At 37.9% G+C, this 16,839-nt stretch overlaps 1 protein-coding gene across 10 annotated transcripts in view; it reads left to right on the plus strand.

Moving 5' to 3' along the window:
* The window catches only part of ttll5 (tubulin tyrosine ligase-like family, member 5), a 61,210-nt gene that overhangs the window by 180 nt on the left and 44,191 nt on the right, over positions 1-16,839 (plus strand). For 7 of the 10 annotated variants that reach the window (XR_007144482.1, XR_007144483.1, XR_007144484.1 and 4 more), the window contains exons 1-14: positions 22-209; positions 317-480; positions 606-745; positions 1,411-1,517; positions 2,011-2,093; positions 2,911-3,017; positions 4,168-4,298; positions 4,434-4,516; positions 5,466-5,535; positions 5,620-5,704; positions 7,597-7,698; positions 8,243-8,334; positions 8,654-8,758; positions 15,939-16,020. Coding sequence is in view for 6 of the 10 variants with exons in the window: in XM_027172853.2 (XP_027028654.2) it covers positions 687-745; positions 1,411-1,517; positions 2,011-2,093; positions 2,911-3,017; positions 4,168-4,298; positions 4,434-4,516; positions 5,466-5,535; positions 5,620-5,704; positions 7,597-7,698; positions 8,243-8,334; positions 8,654-8,758; positions 15,939-16,020 (1,106 nt within the window). In the remaining 4 variants the exon portion in view is untranslated. Of the gene's footprint in view, positions 1-21; positions 481-605; positions 746-1,410; positions 1,518-2,010; positions 2,094-2,910; positions 3,018-4,167; positions 4,299-4,433; positions 4,517-5,465; positions 5,536-5,619; positions 5,705-7,596; positions 7,699-8,242; positions 8,335-8,653; positions 8,759-15,938; positions 16,021-16,839 lie in introns of those variants that run through there. The other 3 variants (XM_027172852.2, XM_047821237.1, XM_027172854.2) reach the window with 3 other exon arrangements.

Raw genomic sequence — 16,839 nt, forward strand, 5'->3', positions numbered from 1 at the left:
GTGTCTAGTTCAATTCCGGGGGAAAATGGTTACTGTGTTTTGGCTAGCTTGCTAACCTTAACAAAACTGGTGTTAAATCCAGCTTTAACCAACACAGCGCTCTGCATCTTCTTCAGCTAACTATAATCGTTTACTGTGTTGTAAAATGTCTAGTCTGACTGGTTGGAACTATAGTCTAGCGTAAATTTAACCTGTAATTTATTTTACTGGTTAGTTACATTGTTGAGAATTTGCTTATTCTTGTCTTCTGTGCTAAACTCTTAAGATAGCTAGGCTAGGATTATTTACTTAAACCAAATGTCTTGTATGCATTCAGTATTTCACAGGGGGAAAGAGCAGTGTTGCCTGTAAGCTAGCTGGAACTTTTCTTCCATGATTTGACACGATTATGGGTGACTAAAAGATACCAGTGTTTACAACCGGTGTGCTGTCAAGCTTTCTGCGCATGCGCACTCTATTTTAGCGTCGCTCATGCTAAAAGTATGTTGAAAACAAATTTAAATTTTTATTTATTTATTTATTTTATAGCAAGACAGTGGATACATCACTACATATGCATATATACATTACTAAAGATTAACCTGTACACCACTTGTTTTTGACAGGTGTCTGCAGGTAGGAGATGCATGATGCCATAATCCCATTTAGCTGACATTCTGCAGATCCTCTCTGTCTCTGTGGTTGAAATGCCAGCTGTGAGCCAGGATAAAGAGGATTCTGAGTCTCACTCAGATGAAGAGCTGGAGTAAGTCACTTCTGCTTAAATTGCTGTATTATTTATTATGTATTTGGCTTTGTTTGGACTTCTGTCTTCATTTCTTGTTCAGTTTTGGGTCAGTATTTCAGTAAATTAAAGTAAAATGAGGATTTTTTTTAGGATTCAAGTGCTAAATTTGACTTCAGCTCTGACCTTAGTATTATTAGTTTCTCTCTGGGTAGAGATTAAATGGCAGATGGTCATGCTATGGTAATAATTTAGCTCAATGATCAGTCCTCTCTTTACTGAGCCTTTCTCAGTAGAAAATAAGGGTAGTCCAATACAGTCCAATCCATCTTATCAGTATCATCATCACCATCCACTCGTTCCTGGTCAGGTTTATGGTACTGTAGCCTTGTTTTTACAAGGCTCAGGATTGAACACCCTAGTAATGAACAGTAGATTTTCCATAATGGTGGTGGTGTCAAGCTTGATATGTTGTTATGGAGCCACTGTATGCATGTCTCAGATTTCTATTCAAGTAAAGCATACAAAACTTTTCCTGCTTCAGGTTCAACCAGCTGCTATATTGGCTATTATGTTACTCATTTGTTTTCTGTCTACTGTTGCTACATTATTATCAGTTGCTAATTTTTAAACCATATATAAGTTTATTTTTTTTAGTTTTTCACTTGTTTCTCTTGTTTTATCAGGTGCCATCCATGCATAGCCTGGAGTGGGATAAGCAGGAAGATCCCAGTTTTACTCTTCCATGCTGAAGCCATTGTGTCCAAAGATGAAACAATTTGTTCAGTTGGAGGTACAAAACCAATTAGGACATGCATATTTCTACAATCACCATCCATTTCAATAGCAACACCTGTACACATGCTTATTGTTACAGTTATCCAGTTAGTCAAACACAGGAGATCATCAGTTTCTGAAATACTGAAACCAGTCTCTCTGGTACCGAGATCCATGCCATGGAGTCACTGGTTTTATGCACATGTGGTTTTATGCATTGTGCTGTTTCCACATGATTGGATAACTGGAAAAATGTTCAGGTGTTCCTATTAAAGTGCACAGTGTGTTAAGGGTATATGTCTAATAAAAAACGAACAGTGACATTATTTTGTGAGATTTGACAAATTATGTTTTGCTGACTGCATACCGAGCCTTAGTTGATGCTAGCATTTCAGGTATGTTGAAGTTTTAGTTCATTACTGTTGAAGAGTTGGGGAGTGAAGAAGTGATTCATGAAGCTGTATGATGTGATTTGTTTAAATGACCAAAAAAGCTTTCTTTTTTGACAGAAAGATACAACTTGGCTTTCAAGATTGTACGTACAGAGAGTCGACTCATTCGAAACATTCTTCTGAATCATGGATTCCATGAGGTAGGCATTAAACACATGACATTACACTTTTAATAATTACCACTATCATCCTACATAATATTCAGTATATTAATGGCTAAACATAAACCTTAACTTTTATGAACTTTGCATTCAAAAAAGGTTTCAGTATATATTTACATGCTGTCTTTTTAAAACTGGGATTAGCTCAAAACATCTAGAAAATCTGTTGTTCTATTTTGAAGTAGCCTAAACAGTCCTGGTTCTAGATGACTAATTCAGCCACCATGATGTAAGGTTCTCATGATGTATTGAAACTGAATACAGTAAAGGAGTCTCTGTTTGCCACTAACTCGCTAACTGACATAGACTATGTCAAAGCTTTGGAATGCGCTCTTGGAAATGGCCTAAGTGATTGGCCTCCAAAATTGCTAATCCTGATTCACGAGGGAGTGCTTGCACCATTATCACGCTATCTGAGCACTTACTATTAATGCCCTTTTTATTTCACTTCAATACTGCTGGACTTTCCCTAAAATCATCATCAAAGGCAAGGCTTGTGTCTACCACAGCAGCACTTCAGCCAAGGTTTAATAAACGTCTATTGCTAACATCTGGGTTTCTCGTAGCTAGTGCACAGGGCTGTGCCAAATCTGACTCAAAGAGAGCGGGAGAGGAAGGCAGGGTAAGAGGGGAGGCAAAAGAGTGGAGTAGTTGTGTTATACAAAGGTCACAGTTTCCGTTGGGGAGAGTAAATGTACTGACTGGTAGAAGCTAAGGATTGATTTTTGTATCTGTCTTTTGACCCAAGTGTTAATTGTCATTTTCCCCCATAATGTAACACATGTATCCTTTTTAGGTCCATCCAAATAGCAATGATTTCAACCTCATGTGGACAGGCTCCCACCTTAAGGCTTATCTGCTCCGCAGTTTGCAGGATTTCCAGAAAGTCAACCACTTCCCCAGGTGTGCTAGTATTCTTTCTTTCTTTCTTTCTTTCTTTCTTTCTTTCTTTCTTTCTTTCTTTCTTTCTTTCTTTCTTTCTTTCTTTCTTTCTCTCTCTCTCTCTCTCTCTCTCTCTCTCTCTCTCTCTCTCTCTCACTCATTTTTATGCTTAAGTTTATTTATGGCTGATTTTTTTGAAGCTGTAGCAACATAGGGTATTACAACTGACAACTTTTTTAAGTTTCTGTAATAATATTGTCTCTCCAGGACATGGTGAAAAAATTAACGTGAAACTGTAGCAAACAGTCAGATAACAGACTTTAAACAAAAGCAGCAAACTGTCAGATAATACACTACTCTATACAATGGACTGTACACTACACTATATGATGGACTGTACACTGTACACAGAATATATACTAGTATGAATGTTGTACAGCTCAGTTTAGATGGTAGACAATAGGGATGCGCAGGTCGTCTCATATCCCTCGTGGGTCGGGTTGGGGCGGGTAAAGAAATTGACACTTTACTGCGGGGTGGGCTGGGGCGGGCCAATAATTTCATAAAAGCGCATCACTAGAAGACAACACAGTAATATGTGGACTATTAAGCTTGCATAGAAGCAGTTGAGAATGGGTGTACACATGTTGGTCTCCTTAGGAGTTAGAGATGTTTTTGAGCTTTCTTTACTAAGAAGTACGGTAAGTGTTTAGGGACCAATAGAGGTTGTTGGTAAGTGCACCAGGACTCCAGCTGGCTCAGCTCTTCTCTGTAGGCTGTCTTGTTGTTGGTGGTGGCTCAGCATTGGGGGATTATGGTGTTGGAGCTGATGGGGCGACATGATTCGTGTTGGGTCCAGGCCTGTTGCTTAGGAAGTCCAGAATACAGTTGCACATAGAAGTGTTTATTCTGAGTTAGTGAAATTTGTGGATCAGTGTCTGCTTATTGACCATGTGGGATTAGGCCAGGTGTATGGCAAAAGATATGACATATTTGCTGTTAAACATACTTGCAAGGATTCGGTGTACCTGGCCATAACCAGCCTTTTAAAGTGGTTCATTACAATTTGGATGAGTGTAGTGGGATGATGGTCAATGAGGCAATTAACTGTTGACTTCTTCAGCACATGATGATGGTGGATGAATCTTAAGTAATCGGTCTTTATTCCCAGGTCAAATGAACTGACACGGAAAGACCGGCTGTATAAAAACATTCAGCGGCTTCAACAGGCTCATGGATTTCAAAACTTCCACATCGTACCACAGACATTTGTTCTTCCTGCAGAATATCAGGATTTTTGCAGTGAGTGTAACTTTCTTTGGACTATGCTAAGCTGCTTAACCTTAATGTAAACTTAATAGAGCATGAAAGCTTTGTACTCATCTGCTCTTCCACTGCAGTTTCATCACCTCCTCTGTTTCCTACTTTGAACTGTAGATGCATTCTCTAAGGACAAGGGGCCATGGATTATCAAGCCTGTTGCATCTTCCAGAGGCAGAGGCATCTACCTGGTTAGCAGTGTAAGTCCATGAATGCTGCTGAAGTTTGAGGTTTTAAGTACCCAGCGACAAGTGAATGATTATTCATTATACAAAATTATGATTTTGATTATACAAAATGAATGATGCATGACACAGTGATAATCTGTGATTAATCCAGATTAATCCATTAATCTGAGAGATGAAAGATGGTCTGCATTGTTGTTTTGAATTGACTTATATTCACAAATAGTTCCTAGAAGCTCTGCTCTCTTCCCCATGTTATACACCCTCACTTCCTGCCACATTAAATGGGGAATATATAATGTAAAGGAAAAAGAAAATGAATGCAGTCCTTCTGGGACACTTCTAAGAGAGGTGTCAGAAACATCTGTGTGCCTCTGAATAAATCACAAACACATCAAGGCATCCTGTCTTGGCCATGCTTCTCATAATTTTCTGCCTTGGCCATATTACATAGTAACAATCCTTCCTGAGAAAGTGGAAAGAATGTTAGTGATATTTGGAAAGTGGAATGTTTAATTTTTTTGGTGTGTGTTTGTTTGTGAACTGGAGCCAGATGTGAAGTTGGTAGCAGCACCTTCTGTCTTAACAAACCCCACCTGAAACAAATGTCAGGCACAGGAATATCCTGTGCTGAGGTGTAGATATGCAGTCTTATGAGCTCATGATATCATTTTCATCTTCATACAGCATGTATCTTAAACCTTTTTTACATGTTCGATGTTTCTAAAGAATGTATATATATATATTTAACATGTAGTCCCGTGGATTTTAAATGTACCATGAATGTACTTTTTGAGTAATTCTAAACAGTTTACTCCAAGGTTTTTTGAATAATTGCTCCAGCCCAAAGTTGCACAAGGATAAGAGTATTAAAGTTGCAAACTGAGCGTGAAAATAAAGTGACAGATGATCATGGACTAAATACTTAATTTTAAGTCTTGCTTGTCTTCTTTCATTCTTCTAGCCAAGTCAGATTTCGTTGGATGAAAACACCTTGGTGTCACGGTATATTAGCAACCCCTTATTGATTGACGGTGAGCATGCAGTTAGAACAAACATTTTCATAAACAAGAGTCATTGTTTTGTGTTCTTTAACCTTCTTTCTCTTTTTCATGTAGACTTTAAGTTTGATGTACGATTGTATGTGTTGGTGACATCTTATGACCCTATCATTATCTATGTCTATGAAGAGGGCTTAACCAGGTGAGTGCTTTTTTTTTTTTTTTTTTTTTTTTAATTTTTATTATAGGGGGGCACGGTGGCTTAGTGGTTAGCACATTCGCCTCACACCTCCAGGGTCGGGGTTCGATTCCCGCCTCTGCCTTGTGTGTGTGGAGTTTGCATGTTCTCCCCGCGCCTCGGGGGTTTCCTCGGGTTACCCCGGTTTCCTCCCCCAGTCCAAAGACATGCCATGGTAGGTTGATTGGCATCTCTGGAAAATTGTCCGAAGTGTGTGAGTGTTTGATTGAATGAGAGTGTGTGTGTGTGCCCTGCGATGGGTTGGCACTCCATCCAGGGTGTATCCTGCCTTGATGCCCGATGATGCCTGAGATAGGCACAGGCTCCCCGTGACCCGAGTAGTTCAGATAAGCGGTAGAAAATGAGTGAGTGAGAGAATTTTTATTATTTTTTTTTTAGCCAGAATTTAGTTTTTGATTAATAAACTAAGTTAGTTCTAGATACCTAAACATTTTTTGATTGGTAAGATATTGAATAATGTAACACTGATGTTAGTGAACGCTTGCCAGGAAACTCATTGCAGATAAGTCACTTATTACATTGTTTTCATTAGACAAATGTTGTAACAGTCTTTCACCAATGTATCTGTATAGCTCAGGGTCTTCTTTTCAGGGACATTTTTACATACTGGTACATGTTGTATCCAGTTTTATAATTTGTTTTCACCACTATATAACTGAATTATTGGTCTCACTGGTAGTGCAATGGCAGAACCCATGCTCTCATTGTCGCTGCCCAGGTTTGACTCCTCTCAGTGCCCCTCCCAAGCCCGGGTTAAAATGGGAGGGTTGCATCAGGAAGGGCATCTGGCATAAAACCCGTGCCAAATTAAGTGTGCAGGCCAGATGATCCTTTGTGACAGCCCCGAACAGGGAACTGAAAGAACACCAACATAGCATTGCATTATTAGTTTTTATGTCCACCTGATGTGTATGACCACTAGATGGCAGCAAGAACATTCTGATTAAATAAAAAAAGTCCAGTTCATTTGATTGTTTTTTTCTAGCCATTATCATTGTATCCATGATGCAATACCTACCATTTTTCTTACAATTTTTATAAATTTGTTTAAATGTATGATTTCTATATGATTCATAAATGGATCAGCATCAACAGTGAGACAGGATATTCAGTAGGCATACTGATTTATTAAGGTTTACAGTGACTTTTGTAGCCTATTTTTGTAGTTCCATAATTTAGTAGTGCTAACTGTAAAGTAAAGGCTCTAAAGACAGCTTTGAGGAAATAAAGCAGATGGAGCTGGTTAAGTATTGGCTAGGTGTGGTGGCGGGAGACTTGAGGGATCAGATTGACTAGGGCGATGTGTAAAATGGTTGGTCTGTTACTGTTAGCATTGGCATAAGTGAGGCCTACATTGAGTGATGCTTCAGTTTATATTAACCATTATTAACTACCTTTCCTAAATTCTGGCTGAGTATTGTGTCCAACTTTTAGCTTAGACATTCCAGTGGCTTTGCAGGCATTCAAGGGTTCACTATGCCAGGAAATTCCCATTATTCTACATGTGGTGACCACTCAGAGAAATACTGCAGTATTATACACTGACAAAATAGAGTTTTACCTTAAGAGAAGAACAAAAAGTGTATATTTTTAAAATGTGTTGATAATTTATTTAATTGTTTGTATTCAAGCTCATGGATGCTGGTTGATGCTGGACTAAAGCTGACTTCCTTTTGTCTAGCTTTGTTTTTGTTGTCTTAATCTTAAGAGTATTACAGTTACTAGGCTTATTCATCTTTATGTTGTTAAATCATTTTAAATCAGGAATATTCACTGGAGCATATTGTGGGCCTGCCGTCCTTGTTTACCAGATCTTTCCTCTGTTTGATTTGTAGATTTGCTACTGTGAAATATGACCATGCTGTGAAGAACATCAAGAACCAGTTCATGCACCTCACCAACTACAGTGTAAACAAGAAGAGCAGTGACTATGTCAGGTATGGTTGAATTGATTCTGACTTTAGCGCTATATACACAGATCTTTTATTCTGTCCATTCCGTGTGCTGAAAACTGAAACCTGTTTGGGAAATTGATCATGCTTTGGACCAAATCCTATTCCATACATGTACAATTGCAAGATGATAGACCTTCGTTTATGCATCAGCGTGTTATTTTAGAGGCCTATTTATATCAAGGGCTTCCCCTGTTTCTCTGTGAATGGCTTTAGTTCATCATGTTAAAAACTTGTGCAGAACATTGTGCACCTTTTCGCTGTATGGGGTCTTCTTCTTATCTCCTATCAGTTAGTTAATGTAGTAGATTTATATGAATGTGACACTAATTTGAAAAACTTTTTGTTGTCATGAGCAGTTAAATCATCATTCAGTGCTGTTCCTTGTTCCCAAAAGGAGAAGGAATGCATCCTCAGATCTGAGCTAATCCTGCTTGTTTGTTAATCATGTCAACATTGTTACACTGTACTCATTGCTCAGTGCTGTTTTGGCAAAGCCTGACACTGAGGACCTTGTCTTCCTTTTCAGCTGTGATGACCCTGAAGTAGAGGATTATGGGAACAAATGGAGCATGAGTGCAATGCTGAGGTATTTAAAACAGGAGGGAAAAGACACCACATGTGAGTAAAGGCACCAGATAACACTCACCGGTTATATAGGAACATACTATTATTTCATGCACGGTTAATATAACGTTGAATATAATGTTACGAAACAAATTTGCATATATAGTTAAATTATTTTACCATACAAGCTTGCTAATGCAGTTCCTATAATTGCTTCAACGTCAAATATCAAAACACAATATCAAACCTATCAATGGTGAATTAACATTTTAATGTGGTTTTAAGGCATACATGCTGAGAATCAAAGTAGAATTAGACCGTGATGAAATTGTCCCCAGTCTCTGTGACTAACATGTTCTCTGTTGTGTGTCAGTGCTGATGAGTCAGATAGAGGACCTGATCGTTAAAGCTGTGCTGAGTGCAGAGTTACAGATTGCTACAGCCTGCAAGATGTTTGTCCCTCATCGCAACTGCTTTGGTAAGCTGTGTCAGAAAATTTCCCTGCCCCCTTTTTTTTTACTTATTTAAAAAAGTAAAATTGGGGATTTGTTTCCAGCTGAAATAAAAATATTGATTTGTATGGTTTTGGCGATGGGGATGGGGTGGGGCGGGGCTTGGGGTTGGGGAAGTAAGCACTTTATGTCTTATACGCATGGCTTGTATCACTTAGCAATACTTGGATTGTAAAGCATATTCATTCTATTTTATAATGAGGACTTATTTTAAGAATAAGCGCCAGTATGTTTTAAGGCAATTTTAACATCTCTGTTTCTAGATATCTTAATACTGTGTTGCTGCAGGACTGTGTGAATTTTTATTTTTTTTTCTTCACTTTTTTGGAACTATTACCTCTGTTAGTATTGGCATAATTGCTCCCTCCCTCACTCCTTTTTTAGGCTCAAAGTCTATGTTAATCTTCCCTCCTCTCCCCTTGGCATTCACTTCACACTCCCTTTTCTCTGTCAATCCCACTAAGAGCTGAGAAGAATGGTACGGGAATGAAAATTGCATTGTGTAAGCCATCCCAGCCCCCCCCCCCCTTCTCCATTTCATTTTCCTTCTCACTTCCATCTCCCTATTTATCTATTATCCCTTCAGTTATGTTTGTAGACATAACAATTCCCTAGGAAGTGTTGGTTGTTTAGGTAGCAAATGTTTTATACCAGCTCTAAAGCTACTCTATCTGAAAATCACCCTCATAAAGATGGTATCCCCTCTTCTACTTTTTTTCTCTCGCATTCCCCAGTGAGGTGTTAGTGAGTCCACAGGGTGAGGTTGTGGTAATGCATACGGCAGGCTATGGGGTCAGTGCAAGTTTGGGTCAGAATAGTACGTGACTAAAGACGAGCAGCCTATGCAGGTGCAGACGTCATTGGAATGTAATAGATATGTCAAGATACAGATAGTGTTAGTAGAAATATTCATACATACAAAAACAACGTTTTTTACATAAAATAAGAGAATGTAAGAACTCAACTTATTATAAATGTACTTAAAAAGTAGTATTCCAGACACTTCATTTCACTTTTTTTTACACACATAATGTATTTTATCTTGCGCAAACAAAATGTGTGTTCATAACCATAATTCCTTCAAATAACTTCATAAATCACCAAAAACATAATTGTGCTTATCATTATTATGAAACAGCAAGAGAGTAGAGAAAGGTGAAAAGACCTAAAGCCAAATGCACATATGCTGAGTTATGCGTTTAGTCCAAAGAAAACACACTGCTGTGGTCAAGGAGGACAGGGGTCATTTTATAGCACTTGACTTGCAATTCATCTTCCTAAATGTTCAACTGTTGCTCTCTCTGTTTTTACACTTGCAGGCCCATTCTTGTGAATCTCCAAAAAAACTGTGCAATTACAGAAGCAACTTGAATTAAAACATAATCAATGTACTATTTTGCAGTCCAGGTTTGCATTCTTCTGTTCTTTTGCTGAACATGAATGGGAGGGATGAACTATATTCTTCTACAGCTCTGTCTAACAGGTCACTCCAAAATATGTGGTGTTGTGACCATGTGAATGCAAACACCATAGCATATGATGTACAGCAATTTTATTCTTATCAAAACATCCAGCGAGACCTTGTACCATATGTAATGGACAGCTGTCAGCCTGGAAGAGATTGCTCACATTGGGATAAAAATATTTCATCAAAAGATAAAGGTGGCCAATCAGAATATACCCATTCTCTACTTTGGTCTTCACTGATCACACACGTCACCACATTTCCTTCTATTGATCCCAGAGGTTTCTGTTCTTCTGTGTGAATTCCAACAATATGTGAATGTGGTATCATTACTCCTTTGTGAAACAAACACTACATGAGCAGTTTAATCCTTAAAGTAGCACATGAGTTTATAGAACTTATTTTCCAATCTGCTTTCGCTGATTCCTCTTTATGTCATTTTCAGAGTTTGTTTGTTCATAGATAAATGGTAAAGCTCACAGTGCTTATTTCTTTACTTCTAGGCATTGATAGATAGGACAAAAATCAAGATTCAGTTCAGCATCTGAAAGCATTAGGCAGTCTACAAAAGAACGGCTTCATTGTTTTCCAGTTTATGCACCATATCACTCGTACTTGCGTGAAGGCCATGTGGGGGGTGTTAAACACATAATTCTGATACTTGCCAAACGATTCCCTCAACCGTTTAGGGACTATAATATACTTTTTATTACGTTAAGGAAGGTTTCCTGGGGGGTCCTATCTGAATGAGCCACTGTAACTTAATTCCTTATTGCTCCCTTTTTTCTCAAATGCAAAAAAAAAGATTGTTTATATGGTCTGTGAAGAAACGAGTGTCTGTGTGTATGTTGGCATAAAACTTGCAATGAATAATCCATTTTTTAAGCATATAGTAGAGCACATCTGTGAAATACCTGTGAACCTGTTTTTTTATTTGATATGAGGAGTATTTTTTAAACTAGCCATCTATGTGTGGGACTATCAGTTAGCAAGTACCCATATCTTAAGAAGTTCATTTTTCTTTTAACTCTAGCTCATGATTAATCAACAGACAGTTCAACTGCATGTTGATGATGAGGATGATGATGAACAGATCCACCAAATAAACCTGATTAGACAAGTTAAAGCCTATTTTATTATTCCCATCTGGACTTGCCTTAAACACTACATCCTTTAGAACACTTCATCTTGTTTAGTTAATAGCTGTTTCACTAATTAAATTCCTTACATCTTTCTCACGTAGATAACACATTCAGTGGCATTTGAAAGACTTGCAGTAACTTTTTTTTGGACTGGCTTCCCATAAAGAATTGCACTGAGAATAGTGGGTTTTAAAAATTATATATTAAGTTTTGTGAAACTTTTGATTGTTTGTAATTATTTAGCATCTTTATGAAGATATGTACTGTGAACATTTTATGCAGAGCATAATGTGTGTTTGCATAATTTGGTTTGAACTACTACTAATTTGACTTTAATTTGAGTGAGAATGTAAGGCTCAGCAATTTTGCAAATTTTTTTTTATTTTTTTTATTGGAACCTAATCTAAATTCAGCTGTTAGCTCTTCCCTTCGCAACCAATTGCAGCATTCACTTTGTTATAGACTATGACACTTGTCCTTGTGTTTTCCTGGGGCTTAGCCTTTTGTGGTGCCGTCTAGGTCCAGGTCCACAAGGAGACACTGTGCCAACAAACAAACCATGATAGCCGTCCAGGCCACTTTGGGTTGTTGGGATCACCTTCTCGCATTATCCACCATCCCCCCCGCTCTGGATAAGGGCGTCTGCCAAAATGCCGTAAACGTGCAGAAGTACTCCCTTTTTAGCAGGACGCTGATTCAGCTTGTTGTTTCAGCTATACTGAATGATGCTTCTAAGGGTTTGAGGTGGTCAAAGCCCCATGCATTATAATATGCTGACCACATTCTTGAGGTCTCCACAGTGGAGAGCTATGGATTAAGAGGGATTATGGGGTTCTGAGAATGCCATGCTGGTATCTTCACCTAAAGACTTGTCCACAGCTGCCAACCAGGCTTCCAGCTTGTGGTCAGTTGGTTAGATGGATATGTTGTATCCATACAATTTAGGTCCTAAGCGCTTTCATGGTTTCTTTGTAATAGATGTGACTGGAATATAGTAGGGAATAAGGCAGAATTTATACCCTCACTTCCTTAAACAGTAGATTTTGACAGCTCATTTATTTAAACTCATTAAATCCTGGGTCACTTTCAGGTCACCCATGAAGGGTGTGATAGGTGATTTTGCCATTTCAGCTTTTTCTTCTCTGGTGCAAATACCCTTTTCATCCATGTGCCATTGAGATACTGAGATCATAAAGTCCTCTAATCTTACTTAGTCCATGATGAGGTTCGAGCAACCACTTCAAGATTGTACTGTAGGTGATCAGAGCGAACCCTTCTCCATCTTTATTCCACAGGGTCCCTCTGATTATTATAGACTTACAGAAACACCCAATATGGTACATGTTTAGTTCAGCTAATCAGCAACATGATCATTAATTAATGTGATTTTCAAGTGCTTTCTTTGCTCTGCTGGGTCACATCTGGACTGTGGTCAACCAGTTGATGACCACTGTCGAGGATTACTCAGGCTGTACTGTTTTTCTAAATTGAAAAAATTGTATATATAGTTGAAATACATAGCTGTCAAGTTATATCTTTTGTTTTGCATACTGAAAGTATTCCTTCTTAAATGGCTGGCTCAGAAACTATGAACACAAGTTTCTTATTTTAGTGTTGATACTTCATCTCTGACCTCAGGCAACTGCCTCCACCCATTGTTAAATTGTTTATAAAAAGCCACCCAAAGCTGATTAGAAACGGATTTGTTATAACGTGATGGAGAAATGTCAGATGTCACAACAATCAGGACAACCACTTAGCAGCTATCTAACACCACTGTTATTGCTCCTGTGGCCTAAACTGTTATGTAGCTATGGCAGTGTGTTTGGTTTTCAGATAGAATTCAGAGCTCAGGCTCCCTTCCCTCTCTTCCATTGCCCAGAAGCTCATGACAGCACTTTGCTCTTGATCTTCCCTTGTTGATATTTATTTATTTTCCTAACTGTGCATATTTTGTGGTTACATTACTAAGGCCTCTTGGTACATGGTAAAGAGCCAGAGTGCAAGTCTGCTTGTGCGGGCTGAGGCAGTGGGGAAGACCGGCGTCTGCTCCTAATTGAGGGAAAATGTGTAGCACATGGAGTTTGGTTGGCAGTTTGGTGAGGAGTGTGCATGCAAGTGTGTGGATGGTGTTTGAGGTCTGTTTGTGTGCAAGTGGCAGGGCATCCAGGGAGCGTAAAAGGTTACGTGCACATTTATCATCTTGTGTATTCTGTGTATCTTTCCAGACTTCTAGGGTTTGAGTTAATTCTCTTTTCTTCTATGCAGTGATGCTTAATCAGAATGTCATTTCAGAAAGTGAGAGAAACTCCAATTGAGTGTAAGGAAAAAAAAGAAGTACTGTATAATGTCTTCCACCTCTAACATTACTGTGTTACTGTCTCTGTCAGAGTCTTGCATACTATCTGCATTCCCATCGGATCTCGTTGCCCATTTCTAAATAGCTGTGCTGTTTGCAGAATTAATAGCAACGGAACTTGATATCTGACAAGAATCGGCACTTTAATAAGAGATTAACTAATTTGGATACAGTATTTTTGTTATCTTAGTTTAGTGAGAAAGTGAGAAGAAAGTGGTATCTGTGACAGTCTACATAATTAAGGTGATTCACACAGAAAAAAGCTTTATTCTAGGAGCTCTAGGTTTATACAGCAGATTTTTTGCTTAAGTCACAGTTTTTTCTTATTATTAATTCTTCTTCTTCAGAGAATAATTGATTATTGTGGATGAATAGTCTTATACTCCCTGAAAAATGATTTAAGCTCTTTAAGTCAATGTCTCCTAGTGAGTAGAAACTGCATATAAAGTGCTAACGGATGCTTTTTATTCGCATTATCTGCATTAATCAGCGATCATCCTCATTATAATGACATCCAGTAGAATGAAATGCGCTGAAATCTGATCACTGATGCAGAGATACACACACACACACACACACACACACACACACACACACACACACACACACACACACACACACACACACACAATAGACACACTCCTGCCAGTAGCAGCACCTCCACTGTGAAATCCAGGAGCGGTGAGAACAAAATGGCTTCATTTGAACTCCCTCTCTGCTAAAAGGACTTTATTGTGCAGCCCTCTCTGCCTGAGAGGCTTAAGATAGGGATAAATATTGCAGAGACTGTGGAATTGCCAGGTGCCTTTTTCACACTTGGAAAATACTTTTCCAGCTTTTAGTTGACGTGGCATTAAAGGGGACGGGGCCAATGTATACTCAAGTTTGTGTAAATATTTAAATATGGTTATTTATATATGACCAATTGTTTGCCACTTCAAGATGATTCATAAGAAGTGTAATTATCTTCATCATTTTTATAGTAAATAGAAAGATCACATCTAAGCGAAATCGGTTATATATCGAAGAGAGATCTTATAATTAAACTTTTAAACAATTTAAATTAGTGCTATTGGCTGGATCGGGTTAGTCCATGAAATGAAAACGGTGATGATTTCAAAACAAATTCAAAAACCATATTTGATTTATTTACAATGTATAGCTGATTTGCTGATTTGCTTATTTGCTTATTTATCTTCTAGCCTGTTATTGTGCGGAAACCCAGTAATCCAGAATAAATCCACACAGATACAGGGAGAGCATGCCAGTAACTCCATACTGACAGTAACCCGAGCTCAGAAATGATCCGGAGACCTTGGAGTTATATAACAATACACTGAAATATAATTCTAGAATAAAATGAATCATACATAATAACCGCGTCGTGTCACATTATGTCCGTTATTATGTGGCTTGTCGTTGATGGTGTATAAGAGAGCAGTGTGTGTATGTACATGCAAGTGTACGTGTAGTGGCTAGCAGTTACCAGGTTTTGCTGGGAGCCTAATTGAAGGAGCATGAACAAATATCCATGTAGCATATGCTAAATAGTAATGGGCAAACAAATGATGACATGGCTGAGTGGGAATATTGCAGATGTGGTCTTTTGTAAATTGTATATGTTTCTAAGGTCCCATTTTCATCAAATTCTAATTTGAATGCCATTTCAATCATTTTAAACTTTAACATTAAGAAGCCCTTATGTGATTCTCAGAACAGATGTTTTTTTTTTGTCTTTTAGTAAGTTCAATAAAGGCACATAATAACATAATTTATATTGTTTTTGTCATAACTTTATCTTAGCACATGTTGGCTTTGAAGAGTGACCCACTTTTGCTTAAAAATATATCTAATAACTTTTTATTGAGTTTATGAGTGCATCTGTAAATGTTTCTTATCTTGGTCTGTCTTTAATCTTCTTCATTTGGTTGGGGATATTGAATTTAATCCATGCTTTTCTTAGTAACTGTCTGGAATCGCATATTCTTCAGATGATTGGATATTTAATATATGCTTAATCAGTAGCAGAAATATGCATGCTGTCACATGGCAGCCTCTAGCTTATGATGAGGCCTCTTCAGTGGCTGCCTCCATGTTGGGTATCTTGAGAAGCTGGCTGTACTTCCATCTACCAAGCTAATTTCATAAGTGTGTGTTTGTGTGTATGATTCTGTCTGCAGAACTGTATGGTTTTGATGTTCTCATTGATTCCAACCTCAAGCCATGGCTCCTGGAAGTGAACCTCTCTCCATCACTGGCATGGTGAGTGACATCGGTTTTGACACTATAAGCTCATACTTCTGTATCATTAGTTTTTCCAGTTTTTTATATGCTTGGATTTTATATAGCATTTCATTTATTTTAGCTTATTGATTTAAGTTTGGTAGTCTCTGATCTTATCCAAACGTGTCTGCTTTTTATTAATGTCTTTTATGTATTTTGTATTGATTTCATAAATCTTTAACTGATGTAATTCTGTGGTTATATTCCAGTCCTCTGATTTTGGAAACCTTTAACTTTTCGCCTGTTTGATACAGATAAAAATCATGATATCATCCAGTGTATGCTCTGAAAATTTGAAAGAGTAAATGTTCTCAGTACAGACTTGGCAATTGTGCATCTTTAATGGATCAGCAGGGCTTCTGATGTAATGACTAAACGGAGATAATGACTTGGATTTTGAAACTGTAAAGCTTTGAGTTCTGCATGGTGTCTGAAAAGTAAGGAACCCATGAGAGTGAACTACACATAGTTAATAAAATTAAGCATGTTTGCCCTTATGCAATTTTCTCATCAGCTAGATAATGTTTTTGCAGATTTTACTGGTAATATTAGGATAAAAATATTTAGCTAAGCATACTCCTGTTGCTACCTGACGATTTATATTTATATATATTATTTATATATATTTATATATATTTCAACTTTTCTCTCAAAGGTGACATTTCCTATGCCTCCTCTGTTGCTGCATGAACTATGTTATACTAAACTCAGATGATTCAATGTGGAATAGTGGGTCAGGTCCACCTCTGTATTGCTAGCAGTTTGTTTAAAAACCCTGACTCAAAGACTCCCTTTATG

Source organism: Tachysurus fulvidraco, chromosome 12 (genome assembly GCF_022655615.1).
Source record: "Tachysurus fulvidraco isolate hzauxx_2018 chromosome 12, HZAU_PFXX_2.0, whole genome shotgun sequence".
Taxonomy (NCBI): Eukaryota; Metazoa; Chordata; class Actinopteri; order Siluriformes; family Bagridae; genus Tachysurus; species Tachysurus fulvidraco.